At 35.0% G+C, this 20,112-nt stretch overlaps 1 protein-coding gene across 1 annotated transcript; it reads left to right on the forward strand.

The window, feature by feature from the left end:
* Nucleotides 1-4,105: 4,105 nt before the first annotated feature.
* Nucleotides 4,106-16,403, forward strand: LOC113226998 (O-acyltransferase like protein-like). Its single transcript, XM_026459850.1, has 12 exons — nt 4,106-4,225; nt 4,519-4,695; nt 4,911-4,990; nt 5,950-6,143; nt 7,199-7,313; nt 7,753-7,961; nt 9,574-9,767; nt 11,024-11,162; nt 11,906-12,092; nt 14,220-14,362; nt 14,542-14,650; nt 15,978-16,403. The coding sequence occupies exons 1-12, from the start codon at nt 4,113-4,115 to the stop codon at nt 16,004-16,006; spliced, it is 1,689 nt and encodes a 562-aa protein (XP_026315635.1). The 5' UTR covers nt 4,106-4,112; the 3' UTR covers nt 16,007-16,403.
* The last annotated feature ends 3,709 nt before the right edge of the window (nt 16,404-20,112 follow it).

Here is a 20,112-nt window from a genome sequence, read left to right on the forward strand (position 1 = left end):
TAACATTTATTGGAGTACCATTGAATGTAAACTGTTTTGTGCATCAAATAAATAAATAAATAAATTTCTTCATTATTATGTAAACCGACACTCATTTTTCGAAGCGTAGTATAAAATGACATGTAATTGTATTTGTATGAAATTTGTAATGTTGAGATAAATAAACTAAACGAAACTAAACTATCAAATATGCGGCTGTCAGAGTTTACGGTAGGTTGGACATTCCTTGGTAGAAAACTACTTTGCCGATGCCTAAATTTGGCACTGAGTGTTGTTTTATGATTTTAAAATCATAATAGTTTTGAAGATCCGCGTTCAGCTCCCAAATACAATCATTTGAAATCGTAATGAACGTGTCAATAAAATACTTTCAGTTAATTTTTGTTGTACGTTGTACGTGAGGCGCACTATAAGTTTCCGAATAGAATAAGAAAAAAAATACTATAAATGGACAGAAATGAATTTATTGTTTTGTTGTAACCAATTTTTAAAACACTTATGCTACTCCATCGTGACAATCTCTGAAACATATTTTTCACACTTCGACAGCCTCTTCAGGTGATGAAAATCGTTGACCGCGTAACCGGTTCTTAATTTTTGGAAATAAATAAAAGTCGCAAGGTGTCAGGTCGGGACTGTACGCGGGATGGCTTATAAGGTCAACGTTATTCACCTTCAAAAATTCATTTGTCTGTCTGGCCGTGTGAGAACTGGCATTGTCGTGGTGCAAGATGATACGGCGTTTACGGTTATTTTTACGGAGTTTGTCAATAACTTCCGACAAACAAATGATCGTGTACCAATCACTATTTACGGTACAACGATTCTCCAAAGTAGCCACGTGTCCAGTTTTATTAAAAAAAAAAATCATCCGCTTAGAGGCACTTTGCACGCGCGCCATATTGGTTGGTTTCTGCTCTTCTCGAAAGACCCATACGCTCGATTGCTGCTTTGTTTTGGGATCGTAACTATAAATCCATGTTTCGTACCTGTTACTATGTCCCACACCAAATTTGACGCCCCTTCGTTGAATCTAGTACCTAAGCATGGCATTGCACCAAGTGACGCGATCCGTTTTTTGAACCTCAGTCAAATTGTGTGGAATCCACCGAGAGCACAGCTTTTTCATACCCAAATGTTTGTGTAGTATTGACTGTATTTGACTCATGCCTATACCTAAAGATGCCCAATCTCATGTTATGTCACATGCCTGTCTGTTTTGATTATACGGCGCACAGCATTCACAGCAGCGGACGGGCGACCATCACGAAATTCGTCACTGAGATTCACACGACCGCGTTTGAATTCTGCAAACCAGCTATAAATAGTCGTCTTGCATGGTGCTTCATCGCCAAAAGCAGTTTGAAGCCGAGCGAAGCTCAGCTGAGCTGTTAAATTATACTTAAAGTCGTAGAAAATCATACTATAAAAATTTTCACAAGTTAAATCGTAAAAAGTAAAAACAATTGACAGTGAGTTGAAACAAACTATTCTACAGCCAAGGAGTTCCATTTTCAAATGTTGTAATTACTTTTTAAATATTGTTTATGTAAGTGGCCAGTTTGAGAAATTTATAGTGCGCCCTATGTACTTGAGCCCATAACACTGGTTACGCAGCTTTCTAAAATCTGCTTAGAATGTTTACGTGCTTCATAAAAACCCGTCTAAAGTGTTTATTGTAAAGTAGTCGTTGTGTTATTATGTCTATATTTATTTATTAATACATTGGGAGTAATAAACGATCATATTTATATTTATAGGCATTAATTGGAAGCCATACATCAATCGTTTGATCTAAACGTTTACGGAAAACCTTAGATTCAAATTGAATAGAATACAAATAATATAATATTTTGTCGTGAAACGACCTGTTTCGGATAAAGAACTACGAAATTAAAAAGGAGTAAGGAAATAAGGAGCAAGCATATACATACTATACTATTATATGTAAAAAGATGAGAATGTTGAAGTCTAGTAGAGTAGGATGAGTAGCGTACGCTATAGATGATGGGTGCATCTGCCCTCCTATTGGATCTGACAATTCGATCTGCGCCGCCCCGTAAGTTAAAACACGGTTTTTTGCTTGCCGTAAGGCCTTGGAGGATAAGTGATGAGTGACAGTAGTATTTATACAAAACCAAGTAAAAAAATAATAATTATCTATATTATTATTATTATTGTTTTATGCGTTTTAATATATTTCCCACCGTATGAAGAAAAAAACACAAGGTATGAAATTTACCAATATATCAAATTTTAACTTGGCCTCCACTAATATTTGACTGTCGCCCATATGTTGTCTCCCAAGGCGTTCAACGTGTTAATTAACACACTCTATATTCTTACAAAGTCGTTCGGTCGATAATTGGATGAGACGACTGTCTTTCTTAAGTACAGGCTGTAAATTTGCAAAGTTCATCACCGGACACCGGATTCAACTTGTGTGCACAGCTCCGCAGGACAATCACGCTCTCGCCTCTTTACCCGCGTGAAACATTATTTAATATGGAACAACTAATCTTCGTAATAGGCACAAAAGTCGCCCAAAAACAAAAGTTATGCTTTAAATTAGCTTTATTAGACTATTTCTACTAAGCTGCATAGATAGTTGAGTAACCTAGTCGCCTACGGGTCTCCAGTATGCGACCGGATACATAATTGGCGTAGATAATTTGTTCGCGGAGATGTTTACGCCAAACCTTATCACCTGCGTAAGTATCTGCGATCTACTTAAATATGAGCATATGTGCTAGAATGTAAAAGATCCAAAAGATCCTATATTTTAGGTGGACGTGATAAAGAGCAAAATAATAATGAGTTCGAGAAATAGTTAACACATGCCATAATAAAATGACTTCAACGTTGTTGATATCGATATAATGAAGATATCAATCACGACTTATTAATTTTATGATAACAGTACGGATAAAATTAACGATAAAACTCATTCGTATAATGAAGAAGCTTTATTACTTGTAGCATTACTAACAAAAAAGATACTGTAGGTGTTCAATGTTATTTTTGTAACTGTATATTTTGTAAATTCTATAAAGATGTCAATTCAAATTATTATTGTAATATTAAGCACATTAATGTTAATTAATATAGTAAAAACTGACCAAAATAATAGAGCTATAGATATTGATTGGGGAGCTAAACATCCACCCTTCGATCCAAATATTTATGAGGAAGTTTTAGATGCTGAGCAATGTGCAAAACAAATAAAATATTTGATTTTGAACGATACGCTTTTGCTGATGACATGTAAGTACTGTGATTGATTTTTGTTTATAATTTGTGCACGGCGTGTCTAAAAAAGGATTGTATTGAGAGTTTCAAAACAAAAACATAAAATAATTTTAGCGGTTATTATCATGACTATTAACATTAAATGACTATAGATTTTAGAACACGGTCGTCTAAAGGCAATCTCTAAAGAAAAGTCCGTAGTATCAACAACAGGCACCACGCTCGGCTGACTTCTGCTACACATTCACTAGTACTGAAATACCGGTTCTCCTCAAGCTTATTTGTATCTGACGTATCGACTAAAAAAGGACTGGTGATATAACTGTCGTAGTATGCAACCTTTGAGAATACTAAGGCCCCTGTCAACGTTCTATAAAAACATGGTTGGTGAGGGTTCAGCCGAGAATCTCAAAAGTCTCAAATACGCCAACCTCAACCATTTCTCTAGCGTACCTTGTGTAAAACCCTTTAGTCCTTGATTCCCACTAGAAATTCCTCACTGAAGGATTATAGCTGGCCTCTTCGAAGCCTCAGAATACCAAAAAGTTTGCAATTGTTCCCGCCAAATAATAACTTTAGCTTTCCATTATGTCTCAAATTCTATTACGCACAAAACCACCGAATATACTGTATGACTGTTCCAGCTTTGTATACAAAAATAAAAGTTTATATTACTTACAGTTCTCGAGGCAGGCCCAAGAATACCAAAAGGGATTTTGCAAATCAATCTTCAAGATCTAGGAAATTATCATCAATGCCTTGGTATTAACAAAGAAATCAACGATAATATGGTTATTGATGGGAAGTATTGCCAAATAGGAATTGGATTGTCAGATCTTGTAAACTTTGAATATACGACTGAAATGGAATACGTAAAAAAAGCTGTTAGTACTATAAAGGACGAAATAAATTTATACGAAAAAATACGAAAAAAATTAGAAGTACTGAATGGGGTAGGACATAATGAAATCTTAAGGTAAAATTAAAGCAAATAATGTTTTTTTGGGAAGATTACCTATATATATTAATTGCGTGTAAAATCGTAATACTTTGAATTAAAACTGTAGAGGTAATTAAACAAGGTTCATACTAAGCTATGCTAAGAGAAAATTTTAGTACCTATAATATGATGTTCAATATAAAATCAGCTTAGTGAAAAGCAAAATTCTCTATTAATTGTCCAGTTAGTAGGTACAATAGAGATGAGATATTTCGAAAGTTATTTTCTTTTAACAAAAAAATAATAATATCAAGATTATTATTTTTCAGAACGGATCCAATTTATGCGGACGCTTTACAATTGACAGTAGCTATTTGCATACCTAAGCCCTGCTCAATAAGACAAGCGTTACCAAATGTCTTAGGAACTACGATGATCAATTTTGAGCAACGATTCTGCCGATTCAGAAACGACAAACCTTGGGCACCGGGAGTTTATGTGGCTATGCAAGTTTTTTTTTTCTTTGAACCCTAATTTCGTATATAGTTTCGATATTTTGTAAGAGAAATAAATATTTTTAACAAATTGACAAAATAACTAAAAGCTGTGTTGCTAGTATAATTACATACAGCTACATTATAAGGAAAAAACTGAAAATCAGCAATAATAAGCGATGTGTAGCCAATCACGAATCCATAAATAAAACAGACTCTGTTTTCAGTGTCATCTTTAGTTTGATTGGTTTGCTGGCGGTTCTTAGTACAAGCTACGATATCTGGAATACGTTTATCCGTAAACGAGGTAAGTTCCTATAGTGTAAGTGTGTGACGATGTGACCTCCTTACATCATCATCCCACCTTTTTGTATCACCTCTCTCCACTCGTATCATATCGTTTTTTTTCTTATACTCTTATTTAAATCCAAATTTTGAATTGTTCCATTCTTTTGCCTCACTTTCCGATTTTGTTTCGTTCCATTGTGCTTGACCGCGATAGCGGACAGAACTACTAAATCAAATTGTCTAATTTTTTATTCTTTTTAAGTTTAATGATAACACAATCAATATAAATCATTTATCGACCATAATAAGCGAATAACAGCCTATCCAATATCTGTAATTCAACATATTACAACCCTTTCAGTGTATCAACTAATACATACAGCATGATGTAAAATGTTTTCAAGATTTTCTGAACTTCCAAATGTTCCAAATATCTGAACATTTGACGAAAATCAACCTCATCTCAATGTATGCAAAACTACATTATAATAATAATAATAATAACGCACACACTCAACATAGCCCCGCACTAGGGAAACCCTGTGTTGCCACAAATTACACCCAAACTCACGAGAGGAATAAATGTAGGCCATATAAATATTTCTCCCGGCCCGGGAATCGAACCTGTGACCTCTGCGTGGCAGTCGGCATGGTAACCGTTCGGCCACGGAGGCAGTTAAACTTTATAAAGCCTGTGATGTTTGTTGAGAAAGGATTGATGATAGTTCTGTATTATTTTTGTTGTCATACATTTGCAGTTAATGTATAATGTATAAGCATTTGTACAAATATAGTCTATAATCCTTGCTCTTTATATTCTGGTACTGATATCATTTGAATAGTACATTAAATTGATTATGTACTTCAATCTAGTCGTAAATAACGTATCACACTGATATTAAATTACATCTACAAGAAGTGAAATTTCTAATTTGTCTGAAGTAGTATATTTGGTAATATTATTTTTCTTTATTTCAGACCCCAAATCTCTCAGTGCGATTTGTCAGTCGTTCTCAGTGTACACAAATGCTCGCCGTCTCATCACATATAAACCAGTTCGCGGTGCTTTAGAATGTGTCGACGGTATCAGAGCAATATCTATGGCTTGGATAGTAATCGGGCACACATTTAGTTCTAATTTACCTTTTATAAATAACTTGGACCTTTTCGAGGTACTTTTGATGTTTACTATTATACGCAAAATCCATATCTCTATTCAACCCATAGTCATTGTTAGAAAATTTTTCACTGTCGGTGATCTTGGCAGACTTAGTTTTGTCTGCTATATTTCTATTAAAAATCTATTTACATTAAATACTTAATGCGAAAGTGCATTTACAATAGGACTGGTGGTTCTTTATCTATATAGAACTCACCTGAGCAGAAGCACGGCTTTTCCTATTTCCATCGCAAAACAAGATTTTGCCATGTTTCGTTTTGAAAGACAGGCAGAATAATCACAGGCACAGCAGATCTAGGGCCTGACTTAGGGCCGGTATCAACCGGCGGACGACGGGAAAGAGCATCGAAGAGGATCTTATTGAGAGCTAGAGCGTATTGATGACGAACAGCCCGATATCGTGAGTGTCCGCCAGCGTGCCGCAGCGTCGGCTAGTATGTCGCGGCATCTGGCGACATTCCGCCGGTCGCTTGGTTAGATTCCGTTTCACTAGCGACTACGCAACCGAAAAGTTATTTTTATAGTTGGATATATTGAGGATTTTGTAATGGAATTTGGCGTTGATATCAATTTACAACATATTCAATTATCGGAAGAAAAAGAACATACACGTGCTAATGCGAATATAAGAAGAATTTGGATAGTAGATTTATGCGAATTCGGATGGTATGTCGAAATACACTGCATTTGCATTGTGCATTCCGTCGCATACCGATACCTCTCGCCACGGTATAGTTAGCGTTCTCTGTAATGCCTCATAGAGAATTACGCTGCGATACACTAGACTCAGTATCGGAGCGTTGAAATTTATACCTTATTTCAATTGAAATAGCGTAAAATATACATTGATCAATTTAAAATCCTCTGACACTTTATTATATTTGCGGTATTAAAAATACTCTCTCATGATCGCAGATAGTTATTTTTAACGATAATCATTTGTTTCCCTGTTGAAATAAAAATAAAAGATATTAAATTTACCTTTCATGAGTAAGACTTATAACACAGTACATCATTTGCTATCAAGTAATTTCTATTTTATTGCAGTGGGTTTTGGCATTTCGTTCAATTTGGGTGACAGCAGGCCAAATTGGTGTCGACACTTTCTTCGTACTAAGTGGTTTGCTAATCGTCTACACTACTGTTGGAAAAATCAGCAGTAGTAAGCATTTATTTTACCATCTTGACTCAGATATCAACTGTATCTACGTGACTTAATTTATTTTGGTATTGTCGGGTGTTACTTTAAACTAGATACATCTTCATTTGTGTTTTGGCAATTTAGATTCTTCATGTGTATGTATACTCATCATTCACTCGTAGAAGTGCATTCACAGATTTCGTGACCCCCACAGTAGTACATTTTGTCATAAGGGCGGCGTCCTTCAGTAGGCGATTACCAACTGAAGGACGTTTAAATTTAATGACCCGAATGTTTGTAATTGCTGTTCTGTCTGTGTGGCCTACAATGTGATTCATGACTCTTGCGAGCAAGTTAAAAAAGGAAAAATTAGAATCAAAAACGTTACACGAGTAGTTTTACAGTTATTACATTTACAAAATCATTATCATTTTTATTATTTATTTTGTTTATTTTACAGTGAAATTATTAAAAAACCTACACTTGTTTTACCTCAATCGACTTCTACGAATGTTTCCTCTACTAGCCACGACCATATTGCTGCAAGTCGGTGTACTCCATTATATTCATGACGGTCCAGTGTGGGGTATAGTTGCTGCCATGACTGAAGAATGTAGAATAACTTGGTGGGCAACATTGATATACGTGCAAAATTTTATGCAACCGATGGTAGATATTACCGTTTTCTTTAACTTGTGAATACACTCAGTCATGTCGGATATTGTGAATTGTTCCCTTATTTGTTCTGGCATTTTAAATCTTAAAGTTTTGAAAATATTCTAAGTATTGTGTTCCAGTTTTATCTGTACAGTCACGGCATTCTGCATATTAGTGTTGACCCGCAAATTAACCGTTTCAAGATATTGAGCGTTAAAGATCTTTTGTAATTAAGTATTACGATAGTTTTTTTTGTTACAAAACTTTTTAATTAAATGCAAATAGTTTTTACGAAATTCGATTTATAAACATTAAGGTTGATTAGCATAATATTATCGAGTTTTTAGGTTTTCGCGATTATTATACATATGAAATGAAACTTTTTTTTTTTCAGATTAAAATCGCGTATATTTGTTTTTTCAAACAAATCAACGTTTCCCATGTCAGGTCCCATGGTCACGGTTGACTGTTGTTTGATAAAACAAATATCCGCGATTTAAGTCCGGAAAAATAGTTTCATAACATAATATTTTTAACATTGTGTTATGTAGATAAAAAAATATGAAAAAATCAAGAAAAAGTGATAAAATTGTAATACAAATTCATAATTGAGATTATAATTAAAATATTAATAAATCGGTAGTTAATGGTGATGAGAGTCATCATAAACATAAAAATTACAACTACCTACTCATAAAAGCATACACAGAGCTCCGTTTACCTCGTTTTCGACTATAACTCTCCGTTCAATATTACCACTTACTCACTTACTATCTCTCTTGTCAATAGACTACCCAGTTACATAAAGTCACTCGTTCTACGCTCTTGCTCTCTATGAATCCTTTTTACCCCTTCTCCGCTTTTATCCCTTTTAATCACCATAGCCTTCGACTTGTTCACAGTCACCTTCATTATTTATCTTTCAGGTGAGCATAAACAGATTAAGGTTCAGTCTTGGAGTCAAATAAAATATAATAATAACGATAAAACTACCCCGGAAGGTCCGCGTACAGCCAAATTCTTGTTTCCGCAATAAAGTTCCTATAATCTAATAAATAGTCCTTTTCTCGATTTCAGAATCTATATGACTTTCCGGTCGGTCCACATCATAAATAAAATTTAAAGTAGGTATTAACATTTGTTAGAAAGCTATGATATGCGTTAAAGTAGTATATAATCGTTTTAAACCACATTGAAAATTATGTCTTGTAATTTGCAATAAAAAATTCACGGCATAACCACATAAACACATTTTGAAAATAATTTTTTTGAACAATTATTACGAGATTCTTTATTAACATGTCTCAATGCGTAAAGCTGGCTTCCCACGGCCCGTAGTTTTACGGCCGCGTTGGGTCGGGAAGAGTGCCGCCTATACTGGCGCGGGCTTGTATGTCTGGGCCGTTGGAAGCCGCATTGAGACAGCAAACGACAATCATTCGTAAGTCATTTTACGATTTTCTGTGAGTTAACCACTTATGCAGAACACCGCTCATAAAATATATTAAAAAAATATTTGTCATGCTGTACGCTGCTGCGCGTCATTTCGTGAATATTCAACAATTTTGTGAACGTTCTCTGGGATTGATTAATTTTCCATAATTCACATAATAATCATTTACAGTGTTTAGCCCATTCCTGGTACTTGGCAATCGACATGCAACTACACATTCTGTCTCCACTGATTTTATTCTGGGTTTTGTCAGGCAAAAGGAAAGTTGCTTGGTCGGCTTTGATAGCTGCATTACTAATTTCTATCACTGCGTCGTCAATTTACAACTTCTTGAATAATTTCACTGGGACAACTATACAACCTATGTAAGTATTGTGTCAATACAAATTATTGTTCAATGTTGCTTCCAGGCATCGTATAGAAAACGAGCCCTGTACCCCACCTACGGTGGAGTCGGGCTCGGCTTGCGGCGCGTGGTCGGGTTCGGATTACGGGGTGTATTTATGCTCTTCGGTGGCACAAGCGGTTACTACTATGGTGCTTGATGAGGAGGTTCAAGATTCGATCCCTGATTAGAGTCAATTTATGAAAAAAAAAAACTTTTAATTGGTTCTGGTCAGGGTATTCTGGGTATTGCCCTCAGAATTATCGTTACTCTGGTACTCCTTGTACAGGAAATTCCCTAGTTTGAGACCAGAAATTTGGAGTTATTGTCTGGCATTTTTGCCCTAAATACTTCTCGTTTTAGCATAGCTTCCAAGAACAAAGAATCTAAGAGATAGATGATCGAGATACAATAACGCTATAAGTATCTTATTTGTACTACATCGGGAAGTATGCCTTACATTTTGAACAATTGTGAAGTCTTGTACTCGTAATAGAGTCTCCGTATACTACCTACGTAAGGTGGCGTGCGCACGCTTCGGGCTAGTACGGCCTCGGCATTTATGGCTTTAAAAAAATGAACTGGCGGCCATATTGATAAGTTACGGTCATAAACGGCCATATTGTTTTAATTAGGTAAACTATTGGTATAAGCTTTTTTGATGGGTTTGTTCAGGATTTGAAAAGAACCAGCCCGCTCCACATTCTTGCCAAAACTTCACGAGAACAGCCAAATTCGAGAGTGTAGTGACCGTATTCGTTAAGTCTCGCCTATGTTCGTGTGGTCTCCACTTCGTGTCGGTATTTCGGACCCGAATCAAAGGGCTCTCGTGTAGTTTTGTGTTTGCGCGAGACCCGTTCCTCCACATTCCCGTCACGACAGTCCGCCGGCAGTAAACGCAGTGTTCTGTTGCGATGTATTGATGTCATCCACCATCTGCGTCTATTCCAACGTCTCTTAATAAGTTTTTTTTTCGAATTAACAAAATATTGCAATATGCTATAGCACATAATGCTGCAGCAACAGACGTATCTAACACGTCCATCTCGTATGACTACCGAACGGACAACTGTGCGGGCGAGAATGTGGAGCGCCACTCTCGGTCTCGTCCTGTCTCGGCGAGACCCAGACCGGGATGTCTCGACGAGAATGTAGAGTGCACTTTAGATGACCATATTTTGTACTACGCTTGTTACTTGCTATTACTTATTAAGCTTGTAAATTTTTTGACTTCAGATTGAGCTTAGAAGAAAATATAAGGTACATGAGATACTATTACCTAAATACATTGACAAGATGTTCACCTTTCTTTATTGGTATGTGCTTCGGATATTTGATCCATTTTTGGCGAGAAAAGAATATTCAATTGTCAAGGGTAAGTTTTAAAGATATTATTTCAGAGAAATAAAACTATTTCTCTGCAATAATATACAAAATAACTATACACGCTATTCTCAAGACTACAAATAGACAAAAATGGAAAAACTACTTATTCATTTATACAGGTACACACATAACAGAATGAGACTCATGCAAAATACAATACTGCTTGACATATATAACATTTAGAAGTAAATAACAGTTCAAAGAGATGTGCATTGTTTCACAGACTCGGTACAGTCAATTATATTTTGTCTATATTCAATGAACAATAAATAGTTTTAGCAGTAGTAAAAAGTTCTCCTTGTTAAAGAATTCGTCCAGAGAAGTACTGCCATCTTACCTATTTCTGCCGCCAGGTAGTAATGAGAGCAAAGTTGAGAAGGTTTCTAAAATGTCTCACTAGAACACTTAAGGCGCAGAAAACCAAAAAAACCTGTACGAAGATGTATAACAAAAACACATAGGAGAGTTTCGTCAACTCGATAACTTGACCTGTAGCTCAGTTGGCATAGAGCAGCGTTACGGTACAGCGTGGTCATGGGTTCAAGTCCCATCTGGTCGACGATATTTTTCTTCGTGTTCGATCTTTGTATCACAGCAATTTATAAAAATTAATTTCCCAAATTAGTCATACCGGAAATCGAACCAGGGACCTCCACATCCAACGCCCACAGCGCAAACATTTGGGTCACGGTGGTCGTCAAAAATATATATAGCTGGCCGGTTGTTTTACAGATCATGAATTACGTATTATGGATTGTTAACTTGGGAGTGCTATGGTTGGCATTGTACGCGATTACGCCGATGAAGAATGCTGACTTTCATAATCAAACTTATGACAACTTTGTAAACTCCTTCATGCGACCAGCGTGGGCCCTTGGAATTGGCTGGCTTATTCTTGCTTGTGCAGAGGGTTATGGAGGTGAGATAAATCTGACACAAATTTAAAAAAATGTATTATAGAAATAGATCTGGAATTTAGATAAGAAATACCATTTATATTTTTCACCCAATAATTTAAAAATATTTTGATTCGCTGATTGAACTGTTGTAAAATACACATCGAGTATATAACCAGAAATAGAGACTAAATGTCATTTCATTTACGATTCTGCCAAATCGTTACGGTGACAACTGCGCACCGATTGGCCAGCCCGAATTCGAAACAATTGACGGGTTTTCGTCACTTGTTTCACTTCAAATCGACCAGTTTAACTTGAGCTTTGCTATAATGGACGTAAATTGAAAAAATTACATATTAATATTTAATTACCTATGAAATGTGATTTCCGTTTGTTTTATAATTAGATGTTTTGCTGTTTTCCCATACTACCGACTAGAACAGCACCGCATTGTTATAGATAATATATTATATTTATTGCAATAAATACAGAAAATTTTTAGAATACGCGTATATTCTAAAAATATTCTGTATTTATTGCGTTACGTACACACGGGCCAGTTGTTGGCGTTGTATTATTTCAGCTTTCTAAATTTTGTGATTTCAGAGCAAACGAGAGTTGATATTTAAGTGATGATGAGTTACCAGGGATAGACGGCCCTTATTTCGTCTCTATTTCTGGTTATATACATATATAATCCTAACAGCAAAGCTGTCATGTCAAAAAAATTTACAGATTATTTTCAAAAGTTTGACATGAGGTAATGGGTTCATATTAATAGAGAAGTGTTTGAGTTTTTGTGTTTAAGTTATATAACTCCTTTTTTGTATTATTTAGTAAGGTGTGTCTATGGTCACGTGCAGAGTAGTTAAATATTTAGGGCATTAACTACCATTCTTCTTCTTCTTATTCTATCGATGACATTTATTTATTTATTTATTTATTTTTCAGGGTTAACAAACAATTGTACATGAAATGTTTACAATCAGAGTTAAATATTTCTAACATAGGTACACGTACAATCAACAGCATTATCCACAAGTTACTATTAGAATTAAAATTAAAATTGTCGTGTGTGATGGGTAGTGCCAAATAAACTAAAATATGTAAATAAAAGGTAAATAAGAAATTAGCTCAGGGCATCAATAATAGCTTTTTTAAATTTAGAAGCAGGCAAATGGAATATGTCAATATTGCTAAACAAATCATTGTAATGAGAAAGAATACGACGTAGAGGAACTCGCTTGCCAGCATTTGTTTTGCAGGTCACCGTTTTAAACAACGAGTAGGAGCGCACTCGCCGTCGATAAACTCTCATTGGTACATTATATCTAATATGTTGCACAAGATCCGGGCAATCAATTAAATTGTGACAAAGTCTATGGAGTGTTACAGATTGAAGAAGCATTCGTCTATTGTGAAGTGTTAGCATTCCAAACTTAGATAGTAAACCCTCGTATGACGTAATTTTTCTAAATATTTTATAATTTATCGACTTAAGGAATTTAGCTTGAATTTTCTATAGTACACTATAATGCATGCCGTCGTAGTGAAAGGACTTGCCAATTGGCGTAAAGTACTCTCCAATAGTTACCCAGGATGAACCAGACGTACAGGAAAGGAATGGTATGTCGTGCGGGGAGTGTTCTTTTTCATGCACCCCACTAATTTCGTATACCACATTAGATTTGGAAGCATGAACCATTGCCAACAAAATTTGTTTTTGTGTAAAATCTTTCATGGTTTTTTTAGTAGAAAGTACAAAAAAAACGACAGTAAAAGTTCGTGGAATTACATCTATTTGCAAAGTTTTATTGAAATCGGCGCGTGAAACCGGATTTATCCCCTAGTTTGCCATGTTGGAGGTGGAATATTTTCTTTAAATTTAAATGAGACCAGTACTGAGGTACCCTCTTTCCAACAAAAAAAAGAAGCACCAAAATCGGTTCACAAATAGTTATCGCGTAATATATATACAAAAAACAAAAATGCAGTTGAACTGAGACTCTCCCCTTTTTTGGAAGTCAGTTAAAAATCAAATTTTGATTTCGTGTGCATAGTGAGGGTTTATTAAAATCTACCAAATAATTCAGGAGATTGGTATGTAGGTACGGACTCAAGTGTATAATACTGTTAAACACTTTCAGGCCCGATCAACTGGCTCCTGTCATTGCGAATGTGGAAATTGCCCTCACGGCTTTCGTACGCGATATATTTATTCCATTTTCCCATACAATACGTCATAAGCGGAGCAATTTCGCAACACCTTTACTTTTCTGTGTTGAATGTAGTAAGTATTTTTGTTTACCACAAATGATACCACTAAAGAGAAAAAAAAAAACGAAACGAAACAGAAGAAAAACGTTCAGACGTGAAACAAAAATAAATTTAAAAATTAAAAAAAAAATTAAATATAATATATTAGTGTGGACATCTTGCAAAAATTGTAATTCTTAATTTTTTTTTTAGGTGTACATGTTTTGCGGCCGCTTTGTAATATATTTCATAGTCAGCTTTGTTTTTACAATTCTGGTGGATTCGCCATGTGCCAATATTGTCAAGATTGTCTTAGGAAGCGGTAAGTTTGAAAATTTATGACGTAGTAGGGTATTTATAGAGTATAATCCTAATACGCACTTTGAAAATTATTTGTTATTCTATGAAAGTTTTCTTATTTATAACTGCCTAAATTCGCTGATTAAATTAGTCTTCAAATAAAAAAAAATCTTTGACATCAATCTACCCGTTTAGGAGCTACGATACCCTTCGATCTAATATATTGGTAGGTGCATGATTTCATGAAAAATCAAATCGAAATATTGTCTTCGCATCATGTTTACTTGTATAAGTGTATACATACTTCTTTAGTTATTTCGCAAATAGCCCTAAAGTGTGATATAATTCATTCTGATTATAAATCTTAAAATATTAGTAGCAGTCGTAATACATCTATGCAAATTTCTACATAATATTACCTTATGTATTGAATAATGGAAAGGGTAATTAAATTAAATGACGCCCAGAAATGTAACAAGATATCTAAAAAACTTATTAGGTATTGTGAAACAAAAGCTGTGAAAATAAAATACAAACTAACCAGAGGATAACGTGAGTTACATAATTTTGAAAGTAAAAGAGATAGATGCGTAGGTATATGGATCACGGTGACAATAGACAAAATATATTACAAAATACGATTACAATGCCATAAATTAAAAAGAAGTTTATGAAATAATTTAAGATGGTATAATTACTGCAAGTACGATTTTACGTCTTTTTTCTACTTCTAGTGCAGTTTTTGCAATTTTTAACTGAGCACTTCGACATCGTGATTTGCGTGTGGTCACCAAGTGAATGAGAGCGAAAGATATATTGGCGATTTTTACCTTCTTACCACGATGTCACTTTTTGAGCAACTACCGTATATCTACCTATTTGATCGAAGACGATACGTAACGTTACGTAAAATAAGTGAAGTATGGGAAATTCGTATAAAGTCACAGCGCGGCTTCAATGTGACGCACACATTCGCATAATAATGAAAGGCGCGTTGGGAACGACCAGTGTAATGCAACGCAAGTGCATTGCGAGATTATGCGAACGTGTGCGTCCCTATCGCGCACGGCGTCACGGCACGACGCGGGCGCACAGATACACAAGAGCCACTGCTAAGTTTGTATGGAGTTACCTCACTTGTCTATGATACCGCGGACATACATAAAGGCTTACTTAACTTATAGCTCCCCTCGTTTTGCGTTGGGGTTAAAAATTATTTTTTATACGACTTAAGTTTAAAAGACGTTCCACTTTCAAATTTTATTTTAAAATATTTTTGTAAGTTTTTTGACTTGTAAATTTTATTGCGTTGGCAGTATTTGAATTTTAATATGACAAAAAAATTCCAGGGATCAAAAAATCTGATAAAGAGCAGTGAAGAAACGAAAGAAACCTCTGAAAATCAACTAATGACTAAGCAGCAAAAGTAACAACCAATGAATGACACATATATAACACAATAACAATAAGGCACAACTTGAAATTCTTTGAATATTAAATTTTATTTCAAAGGGGTGGACGGCGGCGTTTTTCATCCGAGTAATTCATAACACAGTGTGTCAAAACTGACGTTTCTGCTATATTGTTACATTTTTTAAATTACATGCCTTTTTAGACAGAGACAGTGCTATATTATTTGTATAAAGCTTATTTCCATCGTTTTTGTTTGCATAAATTAAAAAGTTATAATAATTGAGTATGTGACTGTCACAATTTGCAATTGGTTATTCGTTCCTAAGTATGACGACAAGGACCACTTTGTCGATGCATAAATTTGACATTGAGATTATGTCTATGACTTTGGAATTCATAATAACTGCCTCCGTGGCCGAACGGTTGCCATGCCGGACTGCCACGCAGAGGTCCCAGGTTCGATTCTCGGGCCGGGAGAAATATATGTATGGCCTACAATTATTTCTCTCGTGAGTTTGGGTGTAATTTGTGGTTGTCTATGTGTGTGTACATGGCACCCGCGACACAGGGTTTCCCTAGTGCGGGGCTATGTTGAGTGTGTGCGTTATTTATTTATTATTTATAATAGTTGGATGTGCTTATTTATTTGTTTTTGTTTGTTTGAATGCAAATTTGTCTTTAGTGAGCATTTGTAGTGCTCTGAATTAATTTTATTATCTTTAAGTTTATCCTGTAACGGCGGTGGTTGCCTGGAAGAGATTGCTATCTAAGAATAATCTCGCTTGTTGTTAGAATAATCATTGAACATCACTATGAACCTGTCATTAATAAAAGTTTCAGTTAATTTGCTGGGCGTTATGTACACAGGTTATTTTTAAAATTAACTATTATAAATTGCCATTTAAACATTAATGTCGTAAGGTTAGTTATGCAGCAGTCCAAAATCTTTACCATTTTTTTCGGTGCTCCACAACAATTCGCCTAAACTATTGTACGGATTTCTGCTGTAAAACTTTAATAATCGATGTATAATTTAGTTATATTTATTTATCAATATGTTCGGATAAATAAACCGTTATATTTATTATTAATAATATTGTAAAGAATTATATCTATCCTTTAATCCAAATGTGAATATGCGGAAAATTTTAGTAGCTAACCTACGTACAAAGTAAATGACTTTGAACGGTAACTTTTGATGATGGCATATAAATGCTCGGCAATAATGTTACTTACATTGCAATTGTCTACCAATCTGTAGACAAATAATATGCAGAGAGTTTAATTTTACGATATTTTTAACTAATATAAGGTAATACAGATGTTGTGTTTTCACGATTGTTCCACATAGGAAATTAAACTGTTTTTCGGATGTACTAAATCCTGCAATCTGAGGGTTAACTGCGCTGTTGATGCCCCTCGGGTGCAATATAATAATGCCTTATAGATGCTGATGGGGCTCCTCGATTCTGCAGCGCATCAGAAATGATCGCGGAAGCGCATTGTAATGATTATTATGGCATCATCAGAAAACGAACAACTTCCGTACTTCGAAGAATTCGGAACAGCACCAATGGCATCCTGAAGGTTGTTAAGGATAAGTCGATTGTCCTTTTTATAGGCATTAGAAAGGGAAACATACAAAATGGCTCCCGAAAATATTTGAATTAGGTGAAGATATTAGGATAATTTAAAGTTACTAACGTAATTTTGAGATTTTACTAACGACCTGTACGGATAATAAGTCCAAAATAAAATGTTTATTGATATTGTTGTTATTAAATAACGTACATTTTTTTTATTCAAATCACTGACTGATTTTCTTGAAAAAAACAAAGAATTAGATCCAAAAATATTGTTTTATTTTAAATTATACACAAATCTTTATTATTATGAATAACTGTAGAATCTATGACAGATAACTATTCATTAATATTGAGTTGTGTTTCTGTGTACTTTTTTTCTGTTGTCGTAAGTTTTTCTGAAGTCTCATTTTAAGCAGGAAGTTAAGCGCTTTTCAACGTAATTATTCCTTATTCAAATGTTGTGCATGGCTGTAAAAGGAATAAAAATTGACTTACTTTTTTTATGCATCTACATGTTATAGTAAAATTTTTAGTTTGTGTTTCTTCTCTTGTTTCTGTAGCTTTGCCAAATAAAATAAAATAAAAATTGTATTACATTACTACACGCAAAATAAAGGCCTTGACGTCGAGTTGCGGACACCAGCCCATTACATCAAGTACCAAGTTCATTATATTATTTGATAAACGCGCCAAATTTGTCGAAACATACAATATATAGTATAGTCCACACTTCGAAACAAAAACAAACAAAACTACAAAGGACAAAGCAATATCTTTGGAGCCGTACCGTAGCAGATCTCGTTTGTGGTTCGCTGTCGTCGTAACATTGCCGGTTTCCTGTTCTCTTTGAAAATATAATTCATTTTTTTATCTCACAGATAAATTAGTAACCCGTTTATGGACAACTATGACGTATAGCGTAAAATTAAATATCACAATATAATACTACGGGGTTCCCCATTTAGCTATACTCGCATGGATCTCATTAGAACCAACTATTGGCTTTACTGTACGATTTCCAAGTTCTTTTTGTGTAGTTGCCGCCTACTGCTTCTGCATAGAGACGTATAAACAACGTACTAATAAAATTCAAATGCGCACACATTTATGTATAGTAACACCGGACATCGACATGTTGGTATGAGGTGATACAAGTACATGTCAGTGTCATTGAACTTTCTGACAGCAAAAGTAAGTTTGAACCCAATTTTTATCTCTAATACGTTCATATTTTTAGTACTAATTCAATATAAGGGCAATTATCCTACTACTGTCATTGCCGTACTTTCTGTTATATAAGTATGTGCAGTAGAGTTCCTCGTGAAAGAGTTCGTCCAGGGAAGTACTGCCAGTATACCCATTACTGCGTTTCGGTTTCGCAGTGTAAGGGTGCTAGTAAAATTACTGGCACATGGGACTTGTCAACTTATGTCGCGGGATATTCGGCGCAGTGGCAGCGCCCCTCAGATTGTAGTGATTTAAAGCTCTGAGTGGTATTGCAACTGTTATGGACAGGCGTGTCGCTTACTACCAGTCGCTCAATTTGCTCGTCCCGTCACTTAGTATTATATATTAAAAAAAGTATGTTGACGGGATCAGCTGTCAGTAATGAACTGAATCAATATTAAGCATGGCGCAAAGACAATATAGTAACATTTTTGTATGCGGTATTATTTAAGTAATGTCCATGAATGAGTCAAAGAACGTCCATCTATTTTCCATCAGTAGACTTGTACGAATGTTTTCTCATCATTCTATTTAAAAGCCAGGCTCTTGTTGGTGTAGCCTCCTCCAATCCTCGTGGTTCATAGCCAGTTCCGTGACCTCTTTATAACTGCTCACTTTGATCTTCTACTTTATTTGTTCACTATACGTCATTCTTACTCCCCTCTCTTTTTTTTCCCTTCCATCCTCCCGTCAATTATCACTCTCACAAATTTGTCATTACGTAACAAATATCCAAACATTTTCCTCCTTCTGTTCTATATTGTGCCAAAAAATGTATCTACTAGACCACAGTATTACAATAAAACTGTGACTAGATACCAAGTTAAATTTTATTAAATGTTTTTCATACAATGAATAAAATTAACTATTTTTTTTATTGCTTATTATGGACAACTCACCCTTGACCAAAAAATTGACTAAGCCAAAATTCTTTTCACAAAAACAGACTTAATGGTTCCCAAGACAGTTTCGTTGTATCTTCTATGATTTCAGATTTCCCCATACTGTCCCATTTAAAAAAACCCGTATAGCCGTCAGAAAAACTTAATGTATAATATACACTCAATGATAACCTCGATATGACTTTAGAATAACAAGTCATCGTTGTAATAAATTTATGACAAAAGACAATCGCTTAACAGAAAACTCCATAGGCCAATTTGATTACAAATAAATTTGACCGATCATTATTCAGTTTTCATCCACAAATTTAAAGTCACTCAGCGTACGAGTGAGTGAGCCATGCTTGGGGATTCTC

This window comes from Hyposmocoma kahamanoa, unplaced genomic scaffold (assembly GCF_003589595.1).
Source record: "Hyposmocoma kahamanoa isolate Upper Pololo Valley unplaced genomic scaffold, ASM358959v1 202, whole genome shotgun sequence".
Lineage (NCBI taxonomy): Eukaryota > Metazoa > Arthropoda > Insecta > Lepidoptera > Cosmopterigidae > Hyposmocoma > Hyposmocoma kahamanoa.